Below are 12,690 nucleotides of genomic sequence, written 5' to 3'. Positions count from 1 at the left end.
TGGTGGTGTTCGGAGCTCAATCATTGTGGTGTAAAGCTCTGGGAAAGCGTCGGGGTCTCCAATTAGGTTATGGAGATCGCCCCGAGCAATTTTGACGGGTACCGTAACCGCCCCCAAGGGTTGCCAAAGTGTACGGGTTCGGTGACCGCCCTCAAGGGTTGCCATTTGTACGCGTTCGGTGACCGCCCTCAAGGGTCCGTTAGTGGAATCACGGCATCTTGCATTGTGCGAGGGCGTGAGGAGATTACGGTGGCCCTAGTGGCTTCTTGGGGAGCATTGTGCCTCCACACCGCTCCAAACGGAGACGTACTTCCTCTCAAAGGGAAGGAACTTCGGTTGCGGATGCTTGCGAGGGGGGTTAATCATAAGTAGGAGGCTTGTTCAAGTAAGAACAACACCTAAGCACCGGTCCACCCACATATCAAATTATCAAAGTAGCGAACACGAATCGAACCAACATGATGAAAGTGGCTAGATGAAATTCCCATGTACCCTCAAGAACGCTTTGCTTATTATAAGAGACCATTTTGGCTTGTCCTTTGCCTCAAAAGGACTGGGCTACCTTGCTGCACTTTTGTCACTATTATCGTTACTTGCTCGTTACAAAATATCTTGCTATCAAACTATTTGCTACTTACAATTTCAGTGCTTGCAGACATTACCTTGCTGAAAACCACTTATCATTTACTTCTGCCCCTCGTTGGGTTCGACACTCTTATTGAAAAGACTACAATTGATCCCATACACTTGTGGGTCATCAGCTGCCGACTACAGATTGTTCAGACACAAGAGCATGACATCTAGTCTTCGCCTTCGATGGCAACACACCTGTAAGAATGGGTAGAAACGAGGGGACAAACAAACATTAAGTTAAATAAATACATATGTTGATGCTTTAATCCATGATTACTCAACAAAAGTAGAGTCAACTACATTGTTTATGATACATAACCTAATCAGTTTCAAGGTTCAATCGTACACAATGGCGAGTTATTTGCCAGCTTCAGAAGACAAAATAAAATGAAGTTTCAGCAGGCTCCCTCACCTGCTAATGAAATATACTAAAAGATAATAGTGACATAAATGTGCACCAAGTTCAAGCAGGCTCCCTCACCTATGCAAGCCCAATGCCACCTTGATAGTATACACTACTGAGATACATGTTTGCAAAATTATGCTTCTTGCCATCATCAGATTTTGTGTCACACAATAGCAGTACCATCAGATGAAATAGTTACCATCAGTAAACAAATAGATAGGTTAATATGAATATGAAGTTCAAGACTTCCACCAACCTGAATATATTGCATAAGCAGTTTGCGCAGTTACATCTTATGTTGTGTTTTGAAAAGAAATCATGTAATCCATGGCTCTACCCTTATTTATAGATAATCTTAGTTTTCTGGTCAGTTTACTTTGAACTATGCTTGTATTTCTTAGACCTGGTCATAGGAGGCACGCCTTCTGTTGTATGCAATTTTTTTTATAAGTGCAGACATCATGCCGCACTGTCCTCAAAACCCATTTCGCTCATCTACAGCCTCCATGGTTGTGATCAGCAGATAAACATTGTACAGAAACAGAAATGGTCAAATAAGTCTGATTACTTCTGTCATACAAAAAGTACATGGTTAGAAAACTGAAGTTGTACCTTGCTGCATCTTGAAGTGCAGTTTGGATCACTCTCACAGGGTCGATGATACCATACTGGATCACATGAACATACTCCTCTACAGTAACCAAAATGCAAGAGTTAACTACCGTACCTCTAAAGATTACTACTCTGTTGGAGGAATATGAGACATGACTTATTTACTGCACTTCAAAATGAAGGGCTAAAACACAGTTAAAAAGCACAGACCTAATGCTACATCAGACCCAAAACTAAGATTGTCTTGTTCCAATAGCTTACCGATAAATATGGTATCAGAGGGGCATTGGCGTTCAGTATTCACTGTTTATTTACACCAAGAACCCAACAGCTTCCACCTCATCAAAGTCTCCCGTGATATCCATCAGTGAGTTCAACTGTGGTGGCCGCGGCGAGAGCGATCAGCGGCATCAGAAGTAGCCGAGGCGTGACAAGGTCGTGCTACAACCCCATGCCGCCACGTGTCTCTCCATGCTCTGGTCTTACTCGTACAGTGCCAGCGGCAGCCTGCAGAAGCAGCTGCGGGGAGAGGCCATGGGTCTCCAGCACATGGCACGATAAGCCAGATGCTGGCACTCGCTGCAACTCCTTTGTGGATGGGTTCATTGACAATCTCGTGGACGTGCTCTTCTGCGACGACAAGCTGCAGGAGTGGTCTGACGATTTGGTTTCCATCCATGGATCGAAACCATTTGAGACCAATCAGTCTCTGTCCAAAACAAACCAAGCCAATCCAATAATAATAGATAAACCCCGGACCAAACTCAATTAATTTAGGGGATTAGGCTATTTCATCCAATCCTAAAGCAATCCAATAGGAAAACTGACTGAAACAGTAGTTCCAGTCCAAAGTATAGTAGACTGTATGAGATACAACGCAGCGCACCTTACCTCCGCCCAATGGCATGGCCGACACGTGCGTCCTCCTCATATCCAGAACGGCTCCTCTCCTCCTGGTATCGCCTCCGTGGGAAGAGCTTCTGCGACGGAGACAGATCCGGGAAGGGGAAGAAGAACCTCTTTGGCCGCCTGGAGGAAGGACACACGAACAAAGCAGATGCTTCGGCCGGCCGCCGGCGTGGCATCTTGAAGATGACAACAGAGGTTGAAGAATGCGCGTTCCTCCTCTGCTTCCTTACATGGACCGCATTTGGATCTCCCCTCTCCTTCACCGCATAGCCGCCACAATCGACCGCACCGCCGCTACAATCCACCTTGACCTCTCCAATCAGGAAACACGACATGGGAAAGCGGCGCTGGGTGTGATGTGGGGGCACATGAGGCCGCACTAGGTGGGGGCGCCGGCGAGGGAGGCCGGGCGGCATGGGGGCAGGGGCGCCATGGCGGTTGGTACCTCGCGGTGGAGGCGGAAGTTGCTACGCGTGCGCGGCTACCGGGGCGAGCCGGCGCGGACACCACGGAGAGGACGGCGGGCCAGGGCAAATGCGTGGTGTGGTGGGGGCGTTAACCAGATCACGGACATGGTGTTTTTTTCGGAGATAGCGGTTGTTGGCGTCTGCCGACAGATTTGCTGGAGGTAGCGATCGTTGGCGTCTGCCGGCAGAACATTCGATCTCAATCGTTATTTAATTGACAGACCACATATGTAATATGGACATTTAGGGAGGTGCTTAAAGATGCTTAAAAAAATAAACCGATTTTTTCTGAAGCATCGATGCCTATTTCTACAGGAAAGACGCTTAGTTAAGCGTCTATCCGGTACAAATAAGCACCGATGTTTAAAGAAAGCCTGATTTATTTATCTAAGCACCTCCCCTAAGCATTTTCCATTGTATAAGGCCTTAAATGTGATTGAGTGGGTTTAATCGAAGATCTCTAGTTATCCTGTGTGCATTTTGTGGTGTGGTTATTGGAAAATTGACTTGTACTCTTTTAATAGTAAGTATTGAGAAATTAGACCGCTGCCAATACGGGTGCAATCACTACAACAGCCGCCTCAATGGGCCGGCACAATCGAGAGTACATATGGCATCTCTACTTCTAATGTCTCAGTTGTTAATCACTGTTCCGGGTTTATTTTCGTCCCAGCACTTTCGTTCGGTTTTTTTCGTTGGTTTTTTTCGTCCTTCTCTTCCACCACGCTCTTTCACCTTGGTTTTTTTTACATCATCCTTTCCCACGCACGTGCACAGAAAAAAACCCGAGTGACCCATCTGCCCTATCCCTAACCCGCTCTCGTCTGGGGAATTTGAGGATTTGCCACGCCTTTAATTATACTTTGAGGATTTGCCCCCGTTTACCCTGTAACTGAGGATTTACCACACATTTGCTGTAATCTTGAGGATTTGCCCTCTGTACACGGTTTGGATCATTTGGCAGATTATAGTATAAATTATGTGACCAAAATGCCCCTGGTCCAAATCAGGATGATTAATCCCAATCGGACATGTACCTTATCTCTTCTTCCTTTTGCCTGTACTCTGTTCGTCTGGATGGGGAATTTGAGGATTTGCCACGCCTTTAATTACACTTTGAGGATTTGCCCCCGTTTACCCTGAAACTGAGGATTTGCCACGCATTTGCTGTAATCTTGAGGATTTGCCCCCGACGAGACGGGCCACAGCAAAATGACCAACAAGCCCTCGTGTTGATCTACGTGAGAGGCAGCCAACCCCGATCGTTCTGTCCCAGATATCACACTCGTCTGATACGATTTGGGTGGGTGCGGCGAAGGCGACCTCGATCTCCACCACGATGGCGGTGGCGACGACGGCGGCGGCGACGACGGCAGTGGCGGCGGCGGCGCCGGCGGCTGCAACCTGGTAAGATGTGCCACTATATGCCATTCCTTCGACCGTCACCTGCTCCCCCAAGGTCGTTGTTCCTCTAGTGCAACATGTCAATACGTCCACCTTTTGCCTTAGTATGAGTCTGAACCAACTCCCAGATTTATCCCTAAAACATAGTTGATCAACAAACTCCAAAAAAATCATCTCCAGATTTTTTGCAAATTCAGAGTCCTGCCATTAGTTTCCACTTGATTGTTAATGTTAAGAAACCTGAAGATAAAATAAAAGCCATTAGGCACCTGTTGAATAAACATGTAAAGAGAATAACAAGTTTGTTGCAGAGCATGTACGGTTGATCTGTGGAGGATGGATGCTATGGATGATGGCCCTAATATGGGTGTTGAGGATATTGCTCTGAAGACACAAAGGTGAGAATGATACTATATCCGCATTTCCGTCAATGAACAACCTAACCGTAAACTTCGAATATTTCACTGTAGGGTGAAGCAGCCTGTTCATGTTAACATTAAAGTTAGAGTTCTTCCATATCGGGCCATGCTTGCTGATGGCGCCGAGGAACAAATGGAGCGGCAGGATATTGAAATGCAGATTAGATGGAAGGGGCTCACTTTAAACAAATTTACATACGACTTGAGCCAATACATACCATGGGGCCCATGGCAGGAGGTGCATCTGTTTGGCTATGATAAGGATTCTGATGAGGAATGCAGACTGTTTAGCACCAAGCAATTGAGAAGCCATTTGCTTGACCATATGTGGGGAGAGGAAGAAAAGGTGAAGATGCTAGTTGAGGTGCATACAAAACCTGCTAAGAAATCTGCAGCGAAGAGAGCTAACAAGCCTACTAAGGAACCAGCTGCTAAGAAACCTAAGAAGGCACCTGTTGAGAAGGCACCTAAAATCCTAAAATCAGCTATGGATGATGTACTATGCAGTGCTACATCATCTGTGGTTGTGGACAATGCGAATGAGGAAGCACTTGAGGTTGTTCAATCAATGGCGAGTCAAACAAGTGCTTTTGTTGACAATGATATTAACTTTGCAACATGTGATGTTGTTCAACCCAATATGCCATCAATTTCTGACATTGCTGAAAGCAATGAGCAATGCGGGTCTTCGGTGGTGTTGGACATAGAACCACCAATTGATTGGAGCCTAATTGAGATTGCTCCTCCAAATGAAGATGAAGTGGATGTTCCAGTTACAGAGGAGAATATGTGTGATTTTCTATGTATCGAGGAGGATGAGACACATGAAGCACCTTCTTCGCCACCTAGTGAAGATGCGTATCTCACTGATGAGGAGGACCAACAACTATTAACTGAGGCTGCTATTCCTGTTGATGACAAGATAGCTCAAGAGGAGGAGATTGCATATGACAAAGAGAACCCTCATATGTATGTAGGTGCCTTGTTTCCTTCAATGGAAGAGTTCAGGATGGCAATAAAACAATATGCCATTAACAATGAAATTGACATATGGGGATATAAAACAGACAAAAAAAGATATCTCGGACTATGCAGAGGCATCAAGTGTCCATGGAGAATAACTGCTCGTTTAAGGGCTGATGCGAAAACAATAAGGGTACTAAGAACTTTCTTGCTAACAATAACTTCTGTTTCTAGTACTCCAATTCATATTACTTGTCGCAACTTAAGTATGAGTAATATGGATCGGAGGTAGTGATTGATTTTCTTTTATTGAATGCAGTACTATTTCTCATAGGCCATTTGTTTTGTATGGATGCAGGTCACTAAGATGAGTAAGAAACACAAGTGTTCTTCGAGTAGCAGAGTAAAAACCACCATGGCAACACAAGGTTGGGTTGAAGCCAAGGCAATGAGTATACTCCAGAATGATCCTACCATAGGATGTAAAGAACTACAAGAGAAACTCGAAGAAACTTATGACATCACCATTGGTTATGATACAGTTTGGGCGGGTAAATCTAGAGCCGAAAAACAGATTTATGGCACTTTGAAGCAGAGTTTTCAGAATTTGCATAACTTCAAAGCAGAAGTTGAGAAGAGATCTCCAGGGAGCATCGTAGAGGTTGATACCAAGGTAGTAGATGGTAAAGTCCACTTTCACAGATTCTTTATGGCTCTTAAACCTTCCATAGATGGTTTTCTAGCTGGTTGTAGACCATATCTCAGCATAGACTCTACGGCATTGAATGGTAGATGGAGAGGACACTTGGCAGCTTGTACAACATTAGATGGTCATAACTGGATGTTTCCTGTTGCAATTGGGTTCATTGATGGAGAGACCGAGGAAAACTGGACTTGGTTCATGTCACAACTCAATAGAGCTTTAGGTTCAGTCCCTAACTTAGCTATATGTACAGATGCATGCAAAGGTTTAGAAAATGCTGTCAAAAAGGTTTTTCCTCATGTGGAGCAGAGAGAGTGTTTTAGGCACTTGATGGCAAACTTCACAAAAAAATTCAAAGGTGATGTGTTTGGTAGGATGTGGCCTGCTGCTAGGGCATATAGGCCTGAAGTTTTCTCCCATCATATGCAGAAAGTCTTGGCAGCTAGTAGCCGTGTGCATGAATATTTGTCAACCTATCACAGTTTGAAGTGGATGAGATGCAGTTTCAACGCAGACATCAAGTGTGATTATATAAACAACAATCTGGCCGAGTCTTTTAATAACTGGATAAAAGATTATAAAGACTTGCCTGTTGATGAGCTTGCTGACACATATAGAGAATTGTTGATGAAACTAGTATACAAAAGAAGGAGAATTGGGGAGAAATTGAGGGGAAAGATCATTCCTGCTGTTATTCAACAGATTTTCAATAGGACTAGAGGGCTTGGTCATCTAAAAGTTGGAAAATCAGGTAATGGTAGTTGTGAAGTCAGGGACACAAGCAAAAACAGTCTTAGGCATGTTGTGAAGGTTGACAAACATGAATGCACTTGTTTGGAGTGGCAGCACACCGGAAAGCCTTGTGAGCATGCTCTAGTATTTTTGATGGGGAGGAGAAACCCCAAATGGGTAGACTATGTTCATAATTATTTCTCCTTGGACAAGTTTAGGGCAGCTTATGCAGGTGAGATTGAGCCCATGACAGATAGGAGTCAATGGCCTCATGTGGATGTTGGTTTCGACATGGATGCACCAATTGACAAAGGAAGACCGCCTGGAAGGCCTAGAAAGCAGAGGTACAAGAGTGCCCTCGAAGGTGGAAAAGGTGGTCCAAAAAAGAAAGAACCTAAACAATTGGGCAGCCAAAACAGATGCAAAAGATGCAATGAACTAGGTCACAGACAAGCTGGTTGCCCTTTAAATGGCCCCAAAAAAAGGTAATTATATAACCAATTATATTTTGCATTACTTTTGTCATGTTATGAATTGTTTCCAGTTATATGCATTTTGTATCATGTTGCAGGAAGAGAAAACAGAGAGCAAGAACATATCCTGCTGAAGATGATGAGCCAGGACCTCAAATTGGTGGTGCTCCTATTGGCACACCCAACAGGCAAATTGGTGGTGCTCCTCTTGGCACACCCAATAGGCAAATGCTTACTATTCCTGCCAGTCTCCATGATAGTCCTAGGCCAGTGACAAGAAGGTAATATACAGTAAAATGATTATTTCATTGCAGTCCAAAGTTGATCTCTCATGTTTACTATTCCACTCTTTATAGGATGCTGGCTATGGCCTTAGATGATGAATCATCAGAGCCAACAGAGATGCCTTCAACCTCGCGTGCGAGAAAGTTGACCCCTAAGAGAAAAAGAACGTAGATCGTGACGTGCTTATGTGGTGAACTAGATGCTATGTCATGTCATTTTTGGGGGCTGAACATGCTATGTCGTGTCCTTTTGTGTCGAACTATGTTTGTTGATTCTTATGTATGGATGTCAGAGTCAGACTATCTATTATTGTAACCAAATGTTTGCACTTGCCATGATTTGTGAAGAAATGTTGTCCAAGTGGTAGCCTGATGATGTACAAATTTTTTGACCAAAAAATCAAACTACCCAGAAAAGGTTGAAACAATTCCAGAAAATAAAGAGTTTTAAATTGAGCATTCTGGGAAAATTTGAGCTCACTTGGCCGAACAGAAATAGATAAACTTAAAAACAGATCATTTCCAGCCTATTTTTGGGTCAAATTTGGCCTAAAATTGAAATTATGCAGGAAACATTGAAACAGTTACTGAAAACCGTGAATTTCTGGGAGAATTTGAGATCATTTGGCGGAGCAGAAATTAGAATATTAAGAAGTACCCAGAATGACAAATCTGAAGCTCACAACTTCAGAAAGTACACAGAACCACAAGTCTGAAGTTCCTTAGATTTGGGAGAGCACAAACCTGTGCAGCAGCTCGGGGAAGGCAGAGCCCATTGCGGCAACAGCAAGCTCGGCGAGGGTCAGCAGGAGGAAGCAGCAGCTCGGGGAAGGTTCCACACAGCGAGACCTCGCTGCATCTCACGGACGCACAGCAGCATGCAGCGGCAGCTCGTGGAAGGTTGCGCATAGTGAGGGCGTCGCAAGCTCAAGGAGGCACAACACCACACAGCAGCAGCTCAGGGGAGGACGCCCTTGCCGGTATAGCCGCTGCGAGGTCGCACGACGTACGGCGAGGTTGCAGGGAGGCCATCCAGACGAACAGAGTACAGCCAAAAGGAAGAAGAGATAAGGTACATGTCCGATTGGGATTAATCATCCTGATTTGGACCAGGGGCATTTTGGTCACATAATTTATACTATAATCTGCCAAATGATCCAAACCGTGTACAGAGGGCAAATCCTCAAGATTACAGCAAATGTGTGGTAAATCCTCAGTTACAGGGTAAACGGGGGCAAATCCTCAAAGTATAATTAAAGGCGTGGCAAATCCTCAAATTCCCCTCGTCTGGATGGCCTCCCTGCAACCTCGCCGTACGTCGTGCGACCTCGCAGCGGCTATACCGGCAAGGGCGTCCTCCCCTGAGCTGCTGCTGTGTGGTGTTGTGCCTCCTTGAGCTTGCGACGCCCTCACTATGCGCAACCTTCCACGAGCTGCTGCTGCATGCTGCTGTGCGTCCGTGAGATGCAGCGAGGTCTCGCTGTGTGGAACCTTCCCCGAGCTGCTGCTTCCTCCTGCTGACCCTCGCCGAGCTTGCTGTTGCCGCAATGGGCTCTGCCTTCCCCGAGCTGTTGCACAGGTTCGTGCTCTCCCAAATCTAAGGAACTTCAGACTTGTGGTTCTGTGTACTTTCTGAAGTTGTGAGCTTCAGATTTGTCATTCTGGGTACTTCTTAATATTCTAATTTCTGCTCCGCCAAATGATCTCAAATTCTCCCAGAAATTCACGGTTTTCAGTAACTGTTTCAATGTTTCCTGCATAATTTCAATTTTAGGCCAAATTTGACCCAAAAATAGGCTGGAAATGATCTGTTTTTAAGTTTATCTATTTCTGTTCGGCCAAGTGAGCTCAAATTTTCCCAGAATGCTCAATTTAAAACACTTTATTTTCTGGAATTGTTTCAACCTTTTCTGGGTAGTTTGATTTTTTGGTCAAAAAATTTGTACATCATCAGGCTACCACTTGGACAACATTTCTTCACAAATCATGGCAAGTGCAAACATTTGGTTACAATAATAGATAGTCTGACTCTGACATCCATACATAAGAATCAACAAACATAGTTCGACACAAAAGGACACGACATAGCATGTTCAGCCCCAAAAAATGACATGGCATAGCATCTAGTTCACCACATAAGCACGTCACGATCTACGTTCTTTTTCTCTTAGGGGTCAACTTTCTCGCACGCGAGGTTGAAGGCATCTCTGTTGGCTCTGATGATTCATCATCTAAGGCCATAGCCAGCATCCTATAAAGAGTGGAATAGTAAACATGAGAGATCAACTTTGGACTGCAATGAAATAATCATTTTACTGTATATTACCTTCTTGTCACTGGCCTAGGACTATCATGGAGACTGGCAGGAATAGTAAGCATTTGCCTATTGGGTGTGCCAAGAGGAGCACCACCAATTTGCCTGTTGGGTGTGCCAATAGGAGCACCACCAATTTGAGGTCCTGGCTCATCATCTTCAGCAGGATATGTTCTTGCTCTCATGCATATAACTGGAAACAATTCATAACATGACAAAAGTAATGCAAAATATAATTGGTTATATAATTACCTTTTTTTGGGACCATTTAAAGGGCAACCAGCTTGTCTGTGACCTAGTTCATTGCATCTTTTGCATCTGTTTTGGCTGCCCAATTGTTTAGGTTCTTTCTTTTTTGGACCACCTTTTCCACCTTCGAGGGCACTCTTGTACCTCTGCTTTCTAGGCCTTCCAGGCGGTCTTCCTTTGTCAATTGGTGCATCCATGTCGAAACCAACATCCACATGAGGCCATTGACTCCTATCTGTCATGGGCTCAATCTCACCTGCATAAGCTGCCCTAAACTTGTCCAAGGAGAAATAATTATGAACATAGTCTACCCATTTGGGGTTTCTCCTCCCCATCAAAAATACTAGAGCATGCTCACAAGGCTTTCCGGTGTGCTGCCACTCCAAACAAGTGCATTCATGTTTGTCAACCTTCACAACATGCCTAAGACTGTTTTTGCTTGTGTCCCTGACTTCACAACTACCATTACCTGATTTTCCAACTTTTAGATGACCAAGCCCTCTAGTCCTATTGAAAATCTGTTGAATAACAGCAGGAATGATCTTTCCCCTCAATTTCTCCCCAATTCTCCTTCTTTTGTATACTAGTTTCATCAACAATTCTCTATATGTGTCAGCAAGCTCATCAACAGGCAAGTCTTTATAATCTTTTATCCAGTTATTAAAAGACTCGGCCAGATTGTTGTTTATATAATCACACTTGATGTCTGCGTTGAAACTGCATCTCATCCACTTCAAACTGTGATAGGTTGACAAATATTCATGCACACGGCTACTAGCTGCCAAGACTTTCTGCATATGATGGGAGAAAACTTCAGGCCTATATGCCCTAGCAGCAGGCCACATCCTACCAAACACATCACCTTTGAATTTTTTTGTGAAGTTTGCCATCAAGTGCCTAAAACACTCTCTCTGCTCCACATGAGGAAAAACCTTTTTGACAGCATTTTCTAAACCTTTGCATGCATCTGTACATATAGCTAAGTTAGGGACTGAACCTAAAGCTCTATTGAGTTGTGACATGAACCAAGTCCAGTTTTCCTCGGTCTCTCCATCAATGAACCCAATTGCAACAGGAAACATCCAGTTATGACCATCTAATGCTGTACAAGCTGCCAAGTGTCCTCTCCATCTACCATTCAATGCCGTAGAGTCTATGCTGAGATATGGTCTACAACCAGCTAGAAAACCATCTATGGAAGGTTTAAGAGCCATAAAGAATCTGTGAAAGTGGACTTTACCATCTACTACCTTGGTATCAACCTCTACGATGCTCCCTGGAGATCTCTTCTCAACTTCTGCTTTGAAGTTATGCAAATTCTGAAAACTCTGCTTCAAAGTGCCATAAATCTATTTTTCGGCTCTAGATTTACCCGCCCAAACTGTATCATAACCAATGGTGATGTCATAAGTTTCTTCGAGTTTCTCTTGTAGTTCTTTACATCCTATGGTAGGATCATTCTGGAGTATACTCATTGCCTTGGCTTCAACCCAACCTTGTGTTGCCATGGTGGTTTTTACTCTGCTACTCGAAGAACACTTGTGTTTCTTACTCATCTTAGTGACCTGCATCCATACAAAACAAATGGCCTATGAGAAATAGTACTGCATTCAATAAAAGAAAATCAATCACTACCTCCGATCCATATTACTCATACTTAAGTTGCGACAAGTAATATGAATTGGAGTACTAGAAACAGAAGTTATTGTTAGCAAGAAAGTTCTTAGTACCCTTATTGTTTTCGCATCAGCCCTTAAACGAGCAGTTATTCTCCATGGACACTTGATGCCTCTGCATAGTCCGAGATATCTTTTTTTGTCTGTTTTATATCCCCATATGTCAATTTCATTGTTAATGGCATATTGTTTTATTGCCATCCTGAACTCTTCCATTGAAGGAAACAAGGCACCTACATACATATGAGGGTTCTCTTTGTCATATGCAATCTCCTCCTCTTGAGCTATCTTGTCATCAACAGGAATAGCAGCCTCAGTTAATAGTTGTTGGTCCTCCTCATCAGTGAGATACGCATCTTCACTAGGTGGCGAAGAAGGTGCTTCATGTGTCTCATCCTCCTCGATACCTAGAAAATCACACATATTCTCCTCTGTAACTGGAACAT

General features: G+C 44.0%; 1 protein-coding gene across 4 annotated transcripts; it reads right to left on the bottom strand.

Annotated features, from left to right (window-relative positions):
- Positions 1 to 652: 652 nt before the first annotated feature.
- On the bottom strand, positions 653 to 3,104 carry LOC119294620. Of its 4 annotated transcripts, none has more exons than XR_005143492.1 (3): positions 1,913 to 3,104; positions 1,652 to 1,730; positions 653 to 828 (listed from the first exon to the last, which is right to left on the bottom strand). XR_005143492.1 is itself a non-coding variant. In XM_037572838.1 (3 exons), the coding sequence occupies exons 1-2, from the start codon at positions 2,974 to 2,976 to the stop codon at positions 2,025 to 2,027; spliced, it is 717 nt and encodes a 238-aa protein (XP_037428735.1). In that variant the 5' UTR covers positions 2,977 to 3,104; the 3' UTR covers positions 1,245 to 1,730; positions 1,913 to 2,024. The 4 variants fall into 4 exon arrangements, 1 of the variants encoding a protein (XP_037428735.1); XR_005143490.1 differs by lacking the exon at positions 653 to 828 and having other exon boundaries at positions 1,245 to 1,730; positions 1,913 to 2,360; positions 2,538 to 3,104; XR_005143491.1 differs by lacking the exon at positions 653 to 828 and having other exon boundaries at positions 1,245 to 1,730; positions 1,913 to 2,307; positions 2,538 to 3,104.
- Positions 3,105 to 12,690: the final 9,586 nt, after the last annotated feature.

Source organism: Triticum dicoccoides, chromosome 4B (genome assembly GCF_002162155.2).
Source record: "Triticum dicoccoides isolate Atlit2015 ecotype Zavitan chromosome 4B, WEW_v2.0, whole genome shotgun sequence".
NCBI classification, from domain to species: domain Eukaryota; kingdom Viridiplantae; phylum Streptophyta; class Magnoliopsida; order Poales; family Poaceae; genus Triticum; species Triticum dicoccoides.
The sequence above is the reverse complement of the archived record's forward strand: the minus strand, read 5'-3'. Positions and strand labels throughout refer to the sequence as shown.